General features: G+C 43.9%; 1 protein-coding gene across 1 annotated transcript in view; it reads right to left on the reverse strand.

The window, feature by feature from the left end:
* Positions 1-22,600, reverse strand: part of IMPG1 (interphotoreceptor matrix proteoglycan 1) — a 1,759,499-nt gene that overhangs the window by 1,225,682 nt on the left and 511,217 nt on the right. Inside the window, exon 4 of the mRNA XM_078648092.1 lies at positions 21,404-21,432. Within this exon, the coding sequence (XP_078504218.1) occupies positions 21,404-21,432 (29 nt within the window). The remainder of the gene's footprint in view (positions 1-21,403; positions 21,433-22,600) is intronic.

Below are 22,600 nucleotides of genomic sequence, written 5' to 3' on the forward strand. Positions count from 1 at the left end.
CAGTGGGGTGACATGATGGTGTTTGGGCAATTTGTAAACTAACCTGGAAGCCTGGTTCTGGACTAGTTGGAGGCGACGGAGCTCGTATGCCGGAATACCAACATACAGAGCATTTCCGTAATCCAGACGGTATATGACCATGGCTAGTAAAATGAGTTACAATGCTGCAATGGAAAAAAGCGGGAGACTTTACGTATGATACGGAGCTTAAGAAAACAAGATGATACCACCGCACTGATTTGGGAGTGCATGGAAAGGTCACTGCTGACTCTAACACCAAGGGTTTTAACGGAAGCAGAAGGAGAGGGAGAGGAACCTAGAGAGGAGGGCCAAAAGAAGGACGACCAGGTACTGGAGACCCCGCCAGTGAGCACCAACTCGGTCTTATCGAGGTTGAGCTTAAGGTGGTTAAGGTTCATCCAGTCACTGCTAAAGGTCATGATTGATCGGACGCTAGAAGCAGAAGAGGGAGAAGAAGAAATATTGAAAATGAGTTGAAGATCATCGGCGTAATTGAACACCCTGACATCTAATTTCTGGAGAGCAGCAATGAGAAGAAAGATATAAAGATTGAAAAGAAGAGGAGAGAGTGATGACCCTTCGGGGACACCGCAGATGATAGGGCACAGGACAGCAGAGAAGCCCGCCAGCTGGACCGCCTGCTGATGATTCTCTAAAAACGAGGTAATCCAAGCCAAGGCGGATCCCCGAATGCCAGCGCCCTTGACACGATCGATCAAGATGGTATGATTGACCGTGTTAAAGGCAGCGGACAAATCCAGTAAAACCAGGGCCTGAAAGGAGTTGGCATCAGCACCACCTCTAAGCTCGCCCAGCACCGACAGAATTAGAGCATCCGTAGAGTGCGCTGGACGGAAACCTGCCTGATGGGGATCTAAAAAGTGTGTGTTCTCGATAAAGGAACTGAGACACGATGTGACATGACTCTCCAGGATTTTCCCCAAGAAAGGGAAATAGGACGAAAATTAGAAAGAGAAGAAGGATCGGCCCCGGCCTTCTTCAGAATAGGAATGATTTATGCACATTTGAAGGGGTCAGGAACCGTCCCCTGTGAAAGGGAGTTATTAAGAAGTAGTAGCGGGGGATCTGGACAAGCAGAGTAGATGTGCAGGACAGCTGTCAGAAGGAGACCCGGATTTGACGTTGAGAAGTAAGGAGGAGAATGTTTCCCCGGAAATCAAGGGGAGCTGATCCAAAAAGTGAGGACTCGAGGGGGCTCAGGACAGGAAAAGTTAAGGGAAGGGAGGGGGGATGTTGGTTTTGATAGTTGTGATTTTGTCAATGAAATAATCATTTAAAGAATTACAGAGCGCTTGTGAAGGGGACGGCTTAAGAGTGACTCTGTCATAGGTGGACAGATCGTGGATGATGGAAAAAATATCTTTAGGCTTATTAGCCGAAAGAAGAATTTTAGAGGTAAAATAGTCCGTTTTGGCCTGCAAGATGGATTTCTTATAATCGTGTAACAAGGTGAGATCCAATGATGTTAGATTTGGGCAGTACCTCAACCTCCAGTGTCGCTCGGTCTGCCTGAGAGCCAGTTTTTTAAATTTTAGCTCAGAGTTGAACCATCTATTAGAGTCATGAAGGCGCCGCGTCTAAAGACATTTTAGGGGAGCCGACTGATCGCAAGCTAAAGAAAGCCAGCTGTTAATTGCGATAGCCTGAGAGTGGGGGGAGAGGTCGAGTAGGCTAGGAGGTGAGGATGAAAGGGTGGAACAGAGCGAAGGTATGTCCACTCGTCCCCAATTTTGGGCCCAAATATTAGATGGCAATGGGGATTTACTAACCTGCCCTAGGTCAAAGGAGAATGAGATAAGAGAGTGGTCAGACCAAGGGCATAAACTAATAACAAGGGCAGGAATGTGCAGGTTAATTGACCAGACCTGATCTAGGATATGACCATGAGTGTGGGTCGGGTAGTGTATGTGCTGAGAAAGATTTAGGTTGCAAAACAAGTCAGTAAATTCTTTAGAAAGAGGGTCCTCCCGAGGATCGGAGGGCCAAAAATTGAAATCACCAGGACATGAGAGTTGTTCACCACCAACGTGGCCAAAAGTTCCTGGATTGACTAAAAAAAGAGAGGCATAGACTACGGTGGGCGATAAAAAAGAGCACAAGTTAAAGGGGCCATAGTAGAAGTAGAGCGAATGACGAGGTAAACGACCACTGAAATTGTAGGGAAAGAGAAAGGCAAAAACTGAAACTTAGAATGAATAACAGCTGCGACACCGCCTCCGGCATTACCCTCCGGGCAGTCCGAGCATAAGATGTAATAGGGCTCAGGAATTGCTGCTAATATGTCTGGCCAAGAGTCAGGAACAAACCATGTGTCTGTGAGAAACAATATGTCCGGTTTAGCAGTGCCTAGAAAAGTAAAGACTTCAAGCTGATGTTTTACAGCCGAACGGGTATTGAGAAGGTAGGATGACACCGTCGTGGGGGTAGACGGAGCCAGTAAGGGCTGGGGAGGCCCCTCTGCCGTGACATGAGGCAGGGAGTAAGTGGACTGAATTAAGTAAGGTGGAAAAAGAGCCACAGGGCTAAGGTTTAAAATACCCATGTCCTGGATACCAAAAAAGGTGGAATCTGGGAGAGTCCAATTGCCCCATAATGCAGCTAGATCTTGGGAAGCATATCTGAGAAAATGGGCATAGTGCCTGGCCCCTAGCCCCGGCCGGCCGCGGACGGGCGCAGACGGGCTTGCCTTTGGCACGCCTGCTGCGCGCGTCCGCTACGCGTGCGCATGAGCAGGGAATTAAGTAGGTCAAGAACGCGCAAAGGCTAGAGCGCAAAGTATTAAAAACTTGTAGTGACTGCAGTGAACAGTATGACATAGTTGTAATGATCTACTGTGCACATTTTTTTTAATCCATTCATTGTTTTTCTCACTGTTTCATGCTGAGTCTTCATACATAGCACTGTTGAAAGTGAACAAGCATGAAAGTTGAAAACAGGAAAAAACAGGAAAACATGTGTCTAAGTTGAATTAAAGTTTTGCTTAAAACATATTGTATCTTGTTTAGTTGCATAATGTTTGAAATTAAATTCTAGTACATTTTGTCTGTTTCTATTTTTTTACAGTGGTTGGAGGTCAAGGAATAATACGTGTGTCAAATCACTAATCAAGTGATGGATTCATTGAGTTACTACTCATGTATTCATCCTATCTTCCAGGCAAAACAGTTGCACTTGTCCAATCATCCAGCCATTACCTAAGCAGTCATCTAATAACTCAGGTACTCCACTTGAATTCATCTAATCACCCAGCCACTACTCAGGCACTCACCCAATCACCCAGGTACTACTCATGCACATGTAAACACCCAGATACTATGTATGCACTCATGGATTCACTGAGGCACTACCCATGCACTTATCCAGTCACTCAGGCACTACTCACAGACTCATCCAATCACCCAGGCAGTACCAATGCACTCATCCAAACACCCAGGCACTATCCATGCACTCGCCCAATCATACAGGCGGCATCCATATATTCACCCAATCACCCAGACCCTTTCTGTGCACTCACCCAATCACCAAGCCACTACCATTGCACTAATCCAATGACCCACCCTCTACCCTGCAGGCTCCCAATAACCCAGGTGCTACTCTTGCACTCATCCAGTCACCCTTATACTACTCATGCACACATACAATCAACCAGGCACTACCCATGCACTAATCCAATTACCCAAGCAGTACCCATGCACTCATCCATTTACTCAGGCACTATCTATACACTTCACAATCACCTAGGCACAATCCATGCATTCATCTAATAACCCGGACACTACCCTTGCACTCATCAATTCACCGAGGCACTACCCATGCACTCGTCCACTCACCCAGGCACTACTCATGCATTCATCGAATCACACAGGCAGTGCCCAAGCACTCATCAAATCACCCAAGTACTACTCATACATTCTTCCAATCACCCAGGAACTATCCATGCACTCATTCAATCACCCAGGCCCTCTTCTTGCACTCATCCATTTACTCAGGTACAACCCATGCACTCATTCAACCACTCAGGCACTAAACATGCACATCTCCACTACGGCCCCTCGCGGCGGGATGCCTGGCTTTCACCTTGTGGACACCCTGCCGGGGTATCTCACAGGGGAATACCAGGACGGGTTCCCTAAGCAAGCGCCGAGATGCCTACGGGTAGTCGTGCGCTATACAATAGCGTAATCATTTCATTTCATTTCATTTCATTTCATATCAAATCACTAAGGTACTAACAATGCCCTCCTACAATCGACCAATCACTACTCTTGCACTCATCCATTTACTCAGTCACTCCCCATGTACTATGCAATGACCCAGGTACTAACCATGCACATATCCAATCACTCAGGCACTGCCCATGAATTCTTCCTTTCACTCCGGCACTACCCATGCACTCATCCATTCACTCATGCATTACCCAATCACTCATCCAATGATCCAGGTAATAACCTTGCACTCATCCATTCACTCAAATAGAACCCATGCACTCTTCCATTTACTCAGAAACTACCCATGCCCTCATCCATTCACCCAGGCACTACAGTTGCACTAATGCATTTACCCAGGCACTACACCTCTAGTCACCCATTCACCCAGGTACTACCCATGCACTCATCTATTCACCCATACACTACCCATGCACTCACCCAATCACTCAGGCAATCCCCGTGCACAGATTCATTTATCCAGCCATTGTCCATGCACTCATCCATTCACTCAGGTACTACCCTTGCCCTCATCCATTCACTGAGGCACTACCAATGCAGTCCTTCATGCACTCAGAAAATACCAATGCACACACCCAATCACTCAGGCACTGCCCATGAACTCTTCCATTCACCCAGGTACTACCCATGCACAGATTCATTCATCCAGCCATTGTCCATGCACTCATCCATTCACTGAGGCACTATTCTTGAGCTCATCCGTTCACTCACCCACTACCCATGCACTCCTCAGTTCAGTCAGCCACTATCCCTGCACACATCCATTCACCCAGACACTGCCCATACACTCATTCATTCACCCAGCCATTATCTGTGCAATCATCCACACATCCAGGCACTACCTGTGCACTCATCCATTCACTCAGACAGTATGCATGCAGTCATCCATTCACTCAAACGCTACCCATGAACTCATCTTTTCACTGAGATTCTACCCATGCAGTCATCCTACCAGCCAGGCACTATCCATGCACTCATCCAAATCCCACAGACATTAGGCATTCATTCACCCAATCATCCAGGCACTATCCATGCACTCACTCATTCAACCAGGCACTACCCTTGCACTCTTGCAATTATCCAGGCACTACCTTGCACTCATCCAATCACTCAGGTGTTACCTTTCCACTCATTCATTTACTCTGGCACTACCCTTACACTGATCCATTTACTCATGCACTACCCATGCACGCATCTATTCACCCACGTACTAACCATGCACATTTCAATCACCCAGGAACTACCCTTGAACTCATACATTCCCTCTGGCATTATCTATGCAGGATTAAATGAAGGTGTACATTTGTTAGATGAATTGCCAGAGGAGGCACGATAATGCTGTGCGACGGATTGGCGCAAAATGGCGCTCCAAAATGGTGTTGTGTTCTCAAAAGTGCGTTTGGGCATTGCACTCAGAAGTCTGCACGCAAAAAGAAGGAAATAGAGTAAATGATGGTTTAAATGTTGAAAATGTGAAAACACAGGTGTGCATCCCATCTCCCACTACTGTTTATTATCTATGCACTCTCACAATGACTCAGCCATTGTTCATGCACTCATCCACACACCCAGGCACTACCATTGCACTCCTCAATTCACTCAGTGACTACCTATGCAATCATCCATTCACCCAGGCAAAACCCATACACTCATTCATTCACCCAGCTATGATCCATGCACTCATCCACACATCCAGGCACTACCCTTGTACTCATCCACTCACTCAGATACTCATATACCAACTCACATACTCACTGAGACACTAATGCATACACCCATAGATGAACTCAGAGAGTCGCTCACCCACTCACACTCCCATTCAGACTGTCATGCACCCACTCACAGACTTGTTCAGAGACTCATGCACCCACTCACATATCTACTCAGAGATGCATGCACCCACTCACAGACTCACTTAGACACTCATGCACCCACTCACGGACACAACTCAGACACTCATGCACACGATCACAGAGTCACTCAGAGTCTAATGCACTCACTCACAACCCTACTCAGAGACTCATTTCACCCACTCACAGACCCACTCAGAGACTCATGCACCCACTCACATTCCCACTCAGAGATACACACACCCATTCACAGACCCACTGTGAGACTGACACACATACTAACAGACCCACTCAGAAACCCATGCACCCATTCACAGATCCCACCCAGATACTCATGCATGCACTCACAGATCCACTTGGAGACTGATACACCCACTCACAGACCCACTCAGAGACTCATGGACCCACTCAAAGACTCACTCAGACACTCATGCACACACTCACGGAGCTACTCAAAGACTGATACATCCACTCACAGACCCACTCAGAGACTCATGCACCCACTCACAGACTCATTAAGACACTCATGAACCCACTCACACGCCCACTTGGAGATGCACGTTCCCATTCACAGACCCACTCAGAGACTGATGCACCCACTCACAGACCCACTCAGACACTCATGCATCCACTCACAGACACTCATGCACACACTCATAAAGCCACTCAAAGACTGATACACCCACTCACGGATCCACTCAGACTAATGCACCCACTCAGAGACTCATACAGACACTCATGCACCTACTCACACCCACTGAGGTACTCATGCACACACTTATAGATGCATTCAGAGACTCAAGTACCTACTCACACACCCATTCAGACGGTCACATACCCACTCATAGATTCACTCAGATACGTACACACCCACTCAGAGACTCATGCACCTACTAACAGCCTTTCAGAGACCCATGCCCACTCATAGACCCAGTCACAGACTCAAGCATCAAGTCACAGACTCACTCAGACATTCATGCACCCACTCAAGATTACCACTCAGACACTCATGCACCCACTCACAGACTCACTCAGACACTGATATAGCACTCACCGACCTAATCAGGGTTGCATGCCACCAGCCACAGAGTCACTTAGAGACTGATACACTCACTCACAGACCAAGTCAGAGACTCATGCACCCAGTTCCAGACTCACTCACACACTGATGCACCAACCCACAGACCCCACTCAGAAACGTATACACTCACTCACAGACCTACTCAGAGAGTGCTACACCCACTCACAGACCCACTCAGATTCTCACAAACCCACTCACAGATCCACTAAGAATCTCTCATTCCCACTCATATACACACTCAGAGAATCAGACATGTTTTTGTAGAGTTATTCAAATAGTGATGCACCCAGTGTGAGACACAGTCACTTACATAGTTAGGAATTTTTAATGTGCTGGCATCTATTCAATGTCTGCTTTTCTTTTGTGTATTTGTGACATGTTTGCGAATATTTAAAAAGAAAATAAGAGATCCTTTTAAAGAGAAATTAACAACATTTTGGGAAATATGGTGGCTCTGAGAAGAGACTTTGTGTTAATTGTGAGTATGCGGCAGCTACACATGATACATGATGCAGAGTTTCAATTTGCTGGGACACACCCTGTTGCCTTCATCTGTGAGGTGAACTCCATCACTTCTATGGATTCCATGCATGTCAAAATGCAAATTGTTGTAGTAGAGAGATCTCATGTTATGGTCTTTGATTAATGCAGAAAGAGATAAATTAACATGTTTCCTGGCTTTGTCAATCTGTGGGCAAAATTGATTAGGCCACTTCCATTTCTGCCTTTTGTGCCAAGGTAGTGTGAGCGAAAAGTGTCATTATTTGTAGAAAAGCATCCTTCATTAGGATTTCCGGTCCAACCCCAGTCAATGTGCCTAGGTCATTGCCACCACAGTGCACAATCATGAGGACAAGGGGTTGGCAATCCACAATGCTTTCAACCAAAAGCAGCAATTGATGCAATGTTATCCCTCTGTGGCTAACCCAAGTAAAGTCCACATTAGGCAAACCCAAGTCCCTGTCATGATTCTGTACAGTAAACTACGCCTGCTGCAGCTCATCTTCTAACTAGTGTAGTGCTTCTAGAATGTGCTCTGAAGTTGTGACCTACTAGTTCTTGTGGGTTGCTATGGAGACTTTGCTAAGAAAGTGTTTCAGGGAAAGGGCCTTAAAGAAAGTGTCATTTGTTATTTGTAAATTAGAAGTGTGTAGATTCATTTTTGAAGAATAGGGGTTAGTGTCTGACTGAAGGCTCTCTTATAGTTTTAAAGTCATAAAACTACCAAGCTAAATATATTTTTGGATTCTCGTATTTTTTTGCGAATTCATCACGATGATCGTGAATAAGTTGCAAATATGCACAAATATCCTTCCATATTGAGCTTCTTCATAAAAATGTACTAAAGGGTTAACACATACTAACCATTCAGAAGTGGACCTATGAAACTAAAATAAGAAATGCATGTTTTTATTTGCTGCCTTTCTATAGTATCAGAGAGTGCAGATTTCAAAAGGTTGCCAGTAATGTTTGCTTTGTATGAGAGTGAAGCGCCATTCTTTTGCTTAGCATTTACTTCTTTGGAGAGTATTGAATCTATTGAAAAAGAGAAAAAAGAGAAAAAATAAACAACTATTTGACCAAATTTAAGGTATGTGAATAATGTTTGAATAAAAATGTGATTGAAAAGGTATATGTGTATGTGAGGTTGATAAAAGTCAGTATGATATATGGAAAAGAATTGTGTCTTTATGAGATGATCTATGAGTGGATGTGTTAGTGTTTTTATATTTGTATTAATGGGTAGGTAAGCAAAGTTTTACAGGTACATACATAATATGCTGCTCAAGAAGAATATTTTCTTTGGAACTCTAGGAATTGTAGTGTTTATTTATCCCATTTTAAAAGAGCACCACAAGTCACAGAATAAAACATGCACTGAAGCAGTACATAATTCATTGACCTGTGAGTATTTGAGAACCTTTTGGATTGGTGTTGCTAAGCTATAAGACAGGTTTGTTTGTGCTTAGAGGGTACGATATGCCCCTTTTAGGTCAAACTGAGTTACATGAGACTTGTAGGCATTATTAAATTTGCAGTGTTACACATATAGTGCCAATTTTGTACATATGTCAAAAACAAGTATTACTTATTTAGTCTGTGAGAGACAGTAAGAGGTATGTAGATGTTCAGTGACATACGTATACAGAGCTTATGTATGCCGCAGTAACAACATATAACTGATTCCTATAGTTGGATGTAGGTAGGCTAAAGTAAAGAGTGGTTTCTATCTGCATGAAGTTTTAACTTCACTAAGTCATATGTGTAGTCATAGACTTATATGTACAATTAAGCATGCAGTATTCAACCCATGCTTCAACTCACTTACCCACTAAGATAAACATAGAACTAGTGAGTTATCCAGTCAGAGAGAGCCAGACGCACTTAGACATTCAGTATCAAAGTCAGTTGAGGCACCCCTCTATTCACCAACACAGGAACTGAGGTATTTGTTCAGCCACTTACATACACATTTAGAGAGCTATAGACTTAGTAAAACTGAGGCATGTACTGGCACAGTTAATTAAACATCTCATGACACAGCTAGAGGTGGACTCCGACACTCACTCTGATATGTAACCAAGTACTGACAAAACCTTGTCATGCATTCAGAGAAATAGTCCTTTAAAGATGGGTCAGACCTTTGAGTGAAGAGCCTGTCTCTGCATTCTCACGGCCAGCATGACTTGCCATGTAAAAGCCCTTCATCAAGTCTTAGAACCATGTTTTAGTATGCACAACTCACCACTTAGATAAGTTGTAGGTATGCCATTAAGCACGTTGCTTTGTGCTTAAAAGATGAGAGATGTCCTTTCCTTTTGAGTTTCAATTAGATAGCATGCACTTGTAGACCCCTATAACAAGTATTACATAGAGTATGCCACCTATAATTCAACTGACATAATTTCATAAAAGCATAGAGACTCACTCTCACCAAGTCAGACAGCGACAGAAGGACTTATACAGTCACTCATATATCAAAACGACCTATGGAAGCAGCAGTATCAATGGCATTTTCAGACACACTTACATACCACTGTATTCCCTAACATAAGCACAGAGCTATTCGTTCAACCACTTACATACAGATTTAGAGAGCCGTAGAGTTACTAACTCAGACAGACAAATACCGGCACACTTACCTAAACATCTTTGGCACTGCTACCGGTGGTAGACTCATGCACTCACTCAGATATGTAGGCAAGTACAGACACAACCTAGTCATCCATCCACACAAATAGTCCTTTAAAAATGAGTGAGGCCTACTAGTCCAGAGCCTGTCTGTGCACTCTCACCCTCAGCTCAATTTGACATGTGATAGCCGTTTGTCACGTTTTAACCACGTTTTAGTACACATAACCTTTCAGATACGCTGTAGGTATGTCATAAAGCACAATGCTTTGGGCTTAAAAGATGAGAGATATTCTTTTGAGTTTCAGTAAGATACTTGTGCGCTCACAGACCCTTATCCTAAGCACTACACAGAGTATACCACCCATAATGCAACAGGCCTACTTGGTTACAAAAGCATAGAGTCTCTCTCTCTTACTGAGTTAGACAGCAACAGAGGGACTAATACATTCTCTCACATACTCAAATGCTACTTATGTTGCAGTAGTATTAAAAGTGGCTACAGACACACTTATATTCCCCTCTATTCCCTAACAGAGGCACTTAGATATTGGTTGAGGCACTCATTTTTTTTGGAGAGCCTTAGACTTAGTAAAAGAGACAGTCATATGGGCACAATTAGTTCAAGTTAGCATTGGACTGCTACAGGTGGACTCCTACACTCACTCAGATTGGTAGCCAGGAACTCACACAACATTGTCATCCATGCAAATAGTCCTTTATGCAAAGATCAGACCTACTAGTGCAGACCCTGTCTGTACACCGGGGCTACCAGCTTGATTTGACATGTAAAAGCCCTTTGCCAAGTGTTAATCCCACATTTCAGCAAACATAACTCACCGCTGAGAGAGGTTACTGTTATTCCATAAAGGACGGTACTTTCTGCTTAAAAGATAAGAGATGTCCTTTTCCCTTTCAGTAATTTAGACCCCTATGCCAAGTAGCCCATGCAGTATACCACCCATAATGCAACTGACAAACATGTTTTCAAAAGTATAGAGCCTCTCTGTCACTCATTCAGACCCCGACAGAGCAGCTTATACATTCACTCATATATTCAGAAACTAGTTATGTATCCAGCAGTATCAAAGGCAGTTGCATATAGCTTTACATACCCTTGTATTCACCAACACAGGCACTAAGCTTTTCATTCAGCCTCTTACATACACATTTAGAGAGATATAGGCTTACTAAAACAGACAGTCATATACAGACTCAGTTACTTAAACATCTGATGGCACTGCTGCATGTGGACTTGCACACTCACTCAGATATATGGCCAAGTACTGACACAACCTAGTTATCAATCCAGTCGAATAGTTTTTAAATATGGGTCAACCCTACTAGTACAGAGGCTGCCTGTGCTCTGTCAGTGCCACCTTGACTTGAAATGTAAATGTTTTTAGAAGTACGTTGCCGCAATCCAAGGAAATACATTTACATATATATTTGTCATAAATCCTATATGTTTATTTTGTTAATTGTTTGTTTTGTCTTGTGTTATTGTGCTATTCCCTGCAATTGCTTTAGCAATGTAAACACATGCTGCTACACTTCCAGCAAAAAGCAGCACTTTCCCTTAAAGTTCCAGTGCCAAACAACCAACAGCCGCTGTCTAAGGTGGTAAACTACAGCTGCTTCAGAGCTTCAACTGTGGCAGAGGCCATGCCTTATATTAGCAATTCCAGCTATCACAACAGCCTTCTTCTACTTGTAAAAGCTTTGCGTCCCCATTCAAAACATGTGCCTCAAGCATGAAATAGTACATTTTCTTTAGGCACCATGGATTGATCTCACTGCCTTCATAAATCACTTTGTGAATCTAGCTGTTTCTCATTCTATTCCCTATTTGAGTCCCTAGTTCTGTGAATGTCTGGTAAAACCACAATTCGAGCAGTGACTTGCACTGCCAGGTGAAGCAGCTTCCTAAAAGGAACTTTGTATTTGAGAAATCCCCACTGTTTCTATTCTCCTTTTCTGCACATTAGACAGCACCAGTCAGATAGCTTGCATTTCCATACCTTTCTAGCAAGAGGTTATTGTCTTGCCTTGATAACATGATTTCCTTTCCTTTATTAATCAAGTTAGAAATCCTGAATAAACTTCCTTTGTCCTATTTTGTGGCTGGCCAAAAATCCCCACTCAGGCTTTGTTCAGCTTCCCTTAGTGTGCACCTCTGCTCATACCGTGTGCTCTACAGGAGCCCTTAAAACACTGAATCCCATGTTTCTTTTTTGACCCATTAGCTGATCATTTGACAAAAATTGCAATGCATTAGAGGTTTTGATCCAATGCCAGAAGACAGCGAAGTACAGAAAAAATTGGAACAGTAGTTGAAAATATAAAGGAAATGTATATAATAGGCTTTGGTTGGCCTGCAATCTTTCCTGAGCTGTTACATATGTGATTATATCTCTTGACTGAAAATGTCATGATGACATTTGGAATTGTTAAAACATTCATTAGCCTGGAAACTGATACAGGTAATGAATTACAAACTCTCTAATATCTTAGTATCATATCCCATTGTCTGTTCTTTTGGTATGTGTTAGATCCGGACCTTTTTTAGACGTTTATCCCCAAACCTTTTGCCTCCTATTTTTCTGACCCTGTTTTTGTTGGCTATAGTACTCTGGGCACTTTACCATTGCTGGGCAGTGCTAAAGTGCATTATGTTCTATGTGTACATTGTGATGTGATTTTGATTGGTTATCCATGATTTGCATCTTTTATTTACTGGTAAGTCCCTATTAAAGTGTACTGAGTGTGCCAGGGCCTGTAAATCAAATGCTAATAGTGGGCTTGCAGCACTGATTGTGCCACCCACATGAGTAGCCCTGTAAATATATCTCAGACCTGCCACTGCAGTGTTTGCGCACACAGTTTTTTAACTGCCATGTTGAGCTGACAAGTGCACCCACTTGCCAGGTGCAAACCTTCCCTTTTCTTACATGTAAGACACCCCTCAGGTAGCCCCAAGGTACCCCCACGGGCAGGGTGCAGTGTATATTAAAGGTAGGACAGGTCCTGGTGTGTTTAACATGTCCTGATTTTGAAATACTGTGCATTTCGTATTTCACTGTTGAAAGACTGTCTGTCCCATAGGTTAACATGTAAGCTGCCTTGTAACATCTTACAAGTGTAACTTTACATTGGGACAAAATTGAGAATTTGAGTTTAGACTCTGTGAACTTAGAGTTTAATAACACAAATTTTAGTAAAGGTGTTTTTTAAATTGTGTGTTTGAAAATGCCATATTCAGAAAGTGGGCATTTTCTTGTTTTACCATTCTGTGTACATCTGCCTGTTGGTATATTCACTGTCTTGTTTTGGAGTGACAGGAGCTGGGGATGTGCATTCAATCTAGACAGTCAGAAGAGGGGGGGTTGAGGTGTGTCCTACCTTGCCTGGGTGACTTATCGCTAGGCTGAATAGAGATGGTCTGCATTTAGAATAGTGATAGGAGTTTTCACTAGCACCTGGACTGGCTGTGTCTCCTTTGTACAATGCTGTCTCTACCACTTGTGGTCAAGCTGGACCAGGGAGGACAGAACTGGGCTGTACTGAGCTCAGAGACTCTGAAGCTGTGTAAGTAGCACTGCCCCTGATGTGTGGGGGTGGGATGGCCTTCAGTTGATGCTCCTGTCTGGAGCTGGAGAAGGCCTGGACTGTTCTTCATCTTAACAAGAGAGGGAAGTGCATGGAGGGTGCTTTATCCCTCACTTCAAGTGCAGGTTGACTGGCTCTGAGTTCTGCAGGTAGCACGTGGTGAGCACTACCTATGTCTATATGATCAGCACTTGGCTGGTCTCCTTGGTATTGTGAGCTTCAAGCGCCTGGGGAGCACTGTGTACCTGGAGCAGGGGAAGCTACCTGTCTGGTGCAAGAAAACGTGTAGGCCCGCGCTCCAGCCTGCTCCCTGTCCTGACGTAAAGAAACATGTCTCCTTTCCCTGCACCAGGGCATCTGGTGAACATGGTCCCCCTCCCAAAAAGGAGGATCATGACATACAGTTCTGAGGGGAGAATGGCCATCCCATGGCCCGATCTCCCTGTCCGGGACCCTGCTGTTAGCCACCCGGTGAGGACGCCCCTCAGGCACCCCCACCTACCAAGTAGCTGGACTGGAATCAGCTCCGCACCATGAGAATCCCTCAAACGCTGCACATTTTGCTCGGAAGGCCAGTCGATGGGCACCGGAGGTGTCTACATTCTGCCCTAGCCCAAGAGAACTGAGCACGACCTTGGGACCTGTTAAACAATACCAGAAGCATGTCTGGTAAATTCTTTGGACCCAAGTGGTCCCGGTAGCAGCTTGCCTCCCCGCACATTTCTGTTGCATCATGCTGGTCCATACTGGAGACCAGACCGAGTGGTCTCATAAGGTCGCGGCGCCCTCAGAGGAGTTAGCCTAACGGCTAAGGCGCTCGACCTCGGACCTGGGGATCTGGGTTTGAGTCTCGGTAACGACGCCAAAAGCCTCCTGTGATTCTGGGTAAATCACTTAATCTCCCCGTGCCTAAAAATGAAAGAGTGTGTCCTCATGTAAAAAACGTAACTTGTGCTATGTAAAGCGCTCTGATACCTGATTCGGTTCGGGTCTAGTTCGCGCTATATAAAACTCTACAAAAAAAAAAATGTGGGGTGTTCCTGCAATGGAGCATGCCTAACTTGTTTCCATCACTCCTAAAGCAGGACCCACATTGTCCCGCTAGCGTGGTATGGGCAGACCTGTTGTAGCAGTAGAGGTCCAGCTGTAATCATAGGCAGCCGCACCGTGCGGTTGGCGGGCAACGGCATTCCCCTCTACTGCACATGGGTGATCTGGTACGGATGCCCTGTTAATACATTAAGTTTTTGGCTGACACTGGATTTGCCCATACTGCGGGGGCTTTGAAGCAGTTGAAACCAGCTGCAGGACAGGAGGGAAACCTTTGACGGATGTCCCCCTCAGGCGGACACCACCAGGTACCTTAATACATGTTATGGGTGTGCAGACATCCCTGTGGGCTGACAGAATCTATTGTATAACTTGAAAAAGAACTGCAGGTGCGCCTTATTTATGATGATTCATACATCCATGTGTTTTCCTGGGTATAACTAAAATGCCCTACATTTTCGTGCCCTGATGTTGTGATGTAAGTTTTCCTCACCTTGCAAGTACTGGCATAGAATGCCCTGAGATTATGATGTATGTGGTTTTATGCTTTGTGACTACAGAATAATGAGTTTCATGTCAGGAGTTACTTTCACATGTACAGTAATAGTATTCCCATGATGTTTTTATGACGTGTGCCACCTATAATTATTTCCTTCCTTGCACAAACTGTGATGTTATGACAATTGCCTAGTGGCAAAGTGATTGCGGTCTATGTGCTATATATAATATATGACAAATTTTACATACTACTTTGTGATGTCTCCTTTGTGGTGTATTTATTGTGTCACTGGTGTGTATGACTTGCTCCAATGCGTAATTTCAAAGTAACCTTTTCAGTTGCATTCTATGTACACACACCATTTTGTGTCTACCCATCTCCTGTACATGGAAGCCTCTTAAGAGCTAAGCATGTTGGTGCAAGTTTTACTTGTAGTAGGAGAGGATATTTTACAATGGCTGCAGGGAAAACACTTTGATATCAAATTTTGAAATATTTCCATTCTGAAAACATGAATCAGACATCTTTAAACAATACAGGTAACTTTAGAAGCATCACTGTATCACAGAAGGCAGGGAGTTTTAGTTGTAGGAGTGTTGCCCTTCACCTTTGTAAGTTCTCACCTGCTTTTCATCCAAATAGCAGATCAAGGCATTTTTTACATTCTGGACTGTAGGAAACCCTAGCTGGTCCCCCTAAACAAGGCCATGGGACTCTATACAGTGACAGAGCTGAGTTGTGATATGTGCTTAGCTGACTATGTTGGTGAAGTGCAGATATGAAGTGGATAATATTTTTTGCTAGGCTATTCGATGCAAAGAGTGCATCTTAGATTATAAATTGACACTCTCCTTCTCCAGGATATTCAGTAGGATGTGTACTTATTGAATATGGTGGTAACTAGAGGGTGAAGCTGTGTTATGTCAATTTATATAGCGCACTAATCACCCGAGAGAATATCCCGGCGCTTGAGCAGGTGTGTAGGTATGTGGTCCCCTCATTGTTTACTTGAGAAGTCAGGTCTTCAGCTTCTTGCAGAACTCAAGAAGTGAGAAGGAGGATTTGATGTGTTGAGGGAGGATGTTCCATGTTTTGGGTGCATTGTAGGAGAAAGTGTGACCTCCTGCAATGCTTTTGGGGATGCAGGGAGTGTGTGCAAGTGAGTTTGAGGCAGAGTGTAAGTGTATGGCATGCTGGTGAGAGTGTGTGCGGCTGTTCAGGTATTCTAGTCCTGTGTTATGTAGGGCTTTGCATTTGCGGGTAAGAAGTTTGAATTGGCTGCGCTTGTGAATGGGGAGCCAGTGAAGCTTCTTGAGGCGTGGTGTGCTGTGGGTGTGAGATGGGAGATGGGAGTTTGAGTATGAGTCTTGCTGCGGTATTCTGGATGGTTTGGTATCTGTGTAAGAGTTGTTTGGAGATACTGACATAGAGAGTGTTGCCTGTGGGTGAGGAGGGCTTGAGTGACTGTCCATCCGGTGTTCTGTGGCAACCATTTGATGGTCTTTCACAGCATGCATAGGATCTGAAAGCAGGAGGTGTTCACTGCATTAACTTGTGCCATCATGTTTATCTTGTCATCTAGGATGACCCCTAGATTTTTTGCATGGTCCCTGGTTGTGGGTGTGTGTGTGGTTGTTGGTCTTAGCTCTGACAGCCAGCAGGTGGAGTCCCATGAAGACGTTTTGTTTTGGAAGACAAGTTCTTCCGTCTGGCTGGATTTGAACTTCAGGCAGTTGGCTCACTGCCTGTCTATTACCATGGTTATGCAGTTGTTGAAGTTGGTTATGGTGCTGGTTTTCTTGTCCGTCAGGGAGAGGATGACTTGGGTGTCATCAGCATAAGTGTTGGCGGTGATGTCTTGCGATCAGACGATGTTGGCGAGTGGTGTTATGTTTATGTTGAAAAGGGTGGGCTGAGGGACATTCACTGACAATCACATCTCATGTTATTAGTTTTTGATGTGAAGGGTGGCAGTATGACTTTTTGGCTCATCCCATGGCGAAGAAACAGACCCATGTGAGTGCTGATCCTTATATGCTAATCTTGTGGAGGCTTCTGATGAGCATGTTGTGGGAGCCACTGTTCAAGGACGCGGGGGTAGAGCAGAATGAGGCCACTGTTTCTCCTCAATCTAAGATAGTTCAAATATCATTGGTGGCCACAATCAATGCTGTTTAAGTGCTGTTGTTCTTTCTAAGTCCTGATTGAGTGTTGTCTAAAAGCTGGTGCGGATAAAGGTGGGTTGTGAGTTGCTTCTTAATGGCCTTCTCAATAATTTTGGCTGGATAGAGGAGCTGGGAGATGGGTCATAAGTGCTCAGTTGATTCAGGCTGGCCATAGGATTCTTGAATAGGGTGCTGATTTTAGCAACTTTCCATTCACCTAGGAAAAAAGGTGAACATGATGGAGGTGCTGATTATGTGGGTCAGAGTGGTGTTGATTAGTGATGTTCCCAGATTGTAGATGTGTTAGGGGCAAGGGTACATTAGGACCCTAAGTGGATGGTCCACATGATTTCCACTGTGTCGTTTCTGGTGAGGGTTGTCCATTTGGTCGGGTGGCCGTCTTGGATGGTGGTGAGTAGGTTGGAGATGAGTTCTATCGGGTCAGGTTGGTGTGTGAAGTTGTTGTAGATGTTTTCAGTTGTGCTGTGGAACAAGTTGGATTGCGTGTCGCAGGTTTTCTGGGAGGTAGTGATGCTGTTGATGGTGGGTGAGGGAGAGGTTAAGTCCTTGGCGATCGAGAAAATCTCCTTGCAGATGTTGGTGCGTCATTCAATGCAGTCTGTTAGAGTTTTTTTCTTGGTGTCTCTAATTTCCTGGTGATAGCTTCTGAGTGTGGCCTTGTAGGTGGATCTGTCAGCGATGTTATGGCTGGCTCTCCATTTCCTTCTTAGCTGTTTCCAGTGTCGTTTGGCATTTCAGATGAATCGATGATATTGCGCACAAGGGTACACAGTCAAGATAAGGAGTTCAGAACTGCTCTGAGTTCTCGTGTGGTGACCTTCTGGAGAGATACATCTGACAAGAGAGGAGAATAGGCAGTGGGAGACCAAAGTGCCATAGTCGTATCATTCCTCTTGTAATCTTTGAAATGAGAGTGTCCAACATTTGAGAAATTGCCCAGCAATCGTGCAATGCAAATATGTGTACACTATTCAATGATGGAATGTCTTTCCAGCCCTTTGCTGAACGCGGCTGAACTCACTTTCTCATGAAAAAGGGAATGAGGTGCACAGGTGGGGCCGCCGAGAGTAAGCACCATTTTGCTGACCACCAATTGATAGCTCTGCTGAGAATCCAAGTTTGACTAAAAACCACCTGTGAATGACAGCCGTTTTTAATGAGAGAGAACATCGGCGCATGTAGGTGGTGTGGGAGGTGAGGTGGTGTCAAACATGAAAGTAAAGGGTAGGTCTCACACGGTAGGAAGTGTTTGTTTCAGGTGTTCTACATAAAAATAAAAACTCCAGGGTGCATTCTTTTTGTGCTGAAACTACCTGTTGCCGATGGGTGGGGGAGCTTCAGTGATGTTGGTGTATCACAATGCGGCACAATGTCATTTCATCACTGTGAATCACTCAGCATATGAAAACGTAGTAGAGCTTGAAGTTAGAAAGACGCTCTCCATTAGGACATTTAATTATGTGAGGGGGGATTTCAAATCGACTTTATGTTGTCTTTCCTCTATTCATCTCTTAACAGTGTCACCTCAGGTGAGAACCAGTTGTCACAAATTTTGTTTGTAATTTTCCTTCTCTTCAGTGGCGTGAATTCTCTAGTTATCACGAAGCCAGAGGCTGAAAATAGGTGTAAATAGAAATGACATTCAAATTCAATCCCAGGATGTTTACCAGCTTCACACAGGCTTATTAAAAACACTCGCATTTCGTTAATTATATTACTGCTTGAAAGAACTAAGCACATTCAAAGTCGCCGCCATTTATAGTAAACATGCTAATCATATCTGGAATTCTATCTACAGCCACGAGCACAGAACTGGAAACCTTTTTTTCATGAGGCATAGGTAAGGAAAATGTAAATGTTGTGGCTGTGCAGATACATGCCAGTTTCCTTTTTTTTCCTCTTCGTACGCGGTACAATCGACAGAGGAAGATAACAGAATATTGGGGTGAAACATTTATAGGCTGGCATGGTAAAGTGTAATATTCATCAATTGTACATACAAGTTGAATCAGAACTTGTACTGTGTGGCCCTGCTGAATTCTGAATAGGATGTTATTTTATGTGCACACACACTCATCTTGAACGGGCCTAATGGGTGATGCTTCCTCAAATGGCTCAGGTATATTTGAGACTATCGTCGCTGTTCCCCGTTTTGGTGCGATATCACACAATGGCCGTGGTTGGCTGTATCATAATTGTAGAGTTTGGCGTGCGCTAGGCCCACATACTCTGATAAGGAATACACAGACACAGTGCTTGGGGTGGATAACTGGCCCCAGAGCACGTGCGCTCGGCCCCTTTTATTTGTCAGGGTGACCTGACTTGTGACGCCTGTGGTGGGTGGGTGTTCAGTGTATGGTATAACATGCTGAAACACTAGAATGCTGATCGGACGATCACTACAATAATTGCACCTGCTGGCTTTGTATGCCATAAGGGAATGCATGTTATGAATTATGTTTCTTAATAAATCTCCTTGTTAATAAATAAGAGACCTGAATTGGTGTTTTACTTGTAAGCTTAGGTATGCACCCGGTTCCTGGATGGCCATGGTCCAGGCTAGAGCTGTCGACCTCGAAGGAACGGGGTTCGAATCTCGCCAGGGTATCCTGTGATTCTGGACAAATTCTGTAACGCAACCGGTGTTTATGTAAAAGCGCACTGATACCTTCGGGTCGAGTTCCCACTATATAACATTTAAAAAAAAAATGATTAGGGCTCAATACCCCCTTTTTTCCCTCCCGCAACTCCCTCTGCTTCCTTTCTCTCCTCTTCCGTTTCCCTCTCCCTTTCCGCGTGGTAGTCACTTAAGTAAGTGGCTGCGATGCGGATGGATACTGCAGGATGTGATTCTCTAAGTCTACCTCGTTTCTTTTCAACATGTATACTTGTACCGCCTAAGGACACTAATGCACCCAGGTTGTAATAACCTTATTCCTGCCATTTGTTATTGTCCAAAATCAATAAAAAATATATTAAGATTGCTTCGTGCAGTCATGTGTTGCCTCAGTGTTCAGCCTAGGGGTTGTTGATAGGTCAGGGGAAGCCTCACTGAATAGAGCTAATGTTAGTCCCTCAGTGTGGTAGTAAACAACAGTAGCTCTTCTGATTTCTGCATTCCTGTGTTTGCAAAGAGTAATCTGAACTCTCTTCTAATGTACTGACTTTGTCACAGAAGGCTCAGAAAGGTTAGTGTCTTCATATCTATACACTCTTTCTTTGTTAGGCTTGCACTTTTCTAAGGAAATTTCTAGTCAGCATTTCTTTCATTTTTGGAGCCCTGAATTACCAAAATCACTCCAAACATTTTATTTTCAGTTTATAAAAGGACAAAGCTTAAAACTGCTCGGGAACTATGGCAAGTTGGTCATTCTTGTGGCTATATGAATGCATGGCTTCTGGTTTTCAGGCGGCACACCGTTATATTAAAGGTTTGTAGAGCATTTTCCACTCCTCACTTTAGATATCATAGAATATGCCCCCCGGCTGTCGAACCTGGTCACTTTCACCTACAATTATATGTCTTCTAAAGGTGAGGCATACCCTCCGTGTCTCCTAAAACGACTACGCAGAGCTGGTGGTAAACGAGGGGCTCCAGATATAATAAAAACGCATTCGCTATATTTTGAATGTAATAATTCCCAACAAATGTACACAAGTATTTTCCATTCACTTAGGCACTTCGAGAGGCTCACTTGACACATATCTATGCTCATTTTTTTGCCTACCTTTCTTCAAAGTTCCTCTCTTTTACTCTCTGCAAAAGAAGAAAAAACAGCCTTTTAGTGTTTTGTTGATAAAAACATGCGTGCAAATTTAGTTTTAGTCTGCTTTTTTCCTCATATTGAACATTTATATACCGCTGAATGTAAATTATGATAATAAGTAAATACCCAATTTGAAATTAGAAATGCGCATATGAAATGATGCACTTAACCGTGAAAACAAAGATAAAAGGGACACAATCCTGATTACATTGTTTCTTTTTATCAACTTGGGGCTCGCATTCTTAACGATGGCAAAACTGGTTATTGCCTTGTAAAAGTTTTACTGCACAGGAGCGCACTTTAGTGTATCCGGCTATCCTCAGTAAACATGGCGGTCGCGGTCGGAACACCATGATAAAACGCTTGTATCAAGCAGCTCCATTTACTACTGCCTATTAAGAGAAGAACAATCTTTTGTTTATTTCCCCACAGAGACACTACTATATAGTTTGAATTTTACAACTGCCACTCCTCGGAGGTTTTAGATTTTAATGGTTAAAGAAATGCAAAATCGGTTGACGGGAGTGAGTAATGTGTGGAAATACTCATAGAGATACCCCGGAGAGGGAAATGAGCAAGGGGGGTGATGTTCAGGGCAATCAGGGCGGAAATGAAGCAAGAAAATACGGCAAGATTTAAAGCAAACGCCTTACTCTTTAGGCAGTAAACATTTATCATTTAAAGCAAAGCATATCAGAGGTAAAGAATGCTTGTAAAGAAGGCAGCACCTACATACCATATGGCAGCTTTGGAAAACATCCTTTACCACGCAACTTTTACCACGCAGTGCTTTTACAACCCATGTTTTACAACGAAAACCATTACAACGCATTGCACTGGGGGGGCGCTCTAGTATAAGTAATAGTTTATTTTACTATCCAACACCTTCCCTACTATCCACGGGGACTGGAGTTGGAATAGTAAATTAAACTAATCACTATCCAGCACCCCTCAAAGCAATGCGTTGTAAGGGCTTGCGTTGTAAAACTTGCGTTGTAACAGCATGTGTGGTAAAAGCATGGGTTGTAACAACGTACATCCGGAAGCTTTAGTTCATCTCTACACAGAGGTGGCTCCTCAGCTAAGGCAGAGGAGCGTCGCTTCACTGCTCTTAGAGCAGTGAAAACGGGAAAAATAAAACCATAATAACAAGGTAAT

Source organism: Lissotriton helveticus, chromosome 6 (genome assembly GCF_964261635.1).
Source record: "Lissotriton helveticus chromosome 6, aLisHel1.1, whole genome shotgun sequence".
Taxonomy (NCBI): Eukaryota; Metazoa; Chordata; class Amphibia; order Caudata; family Salamandridae; genus Lissotriton; species Lissotriton helveticus.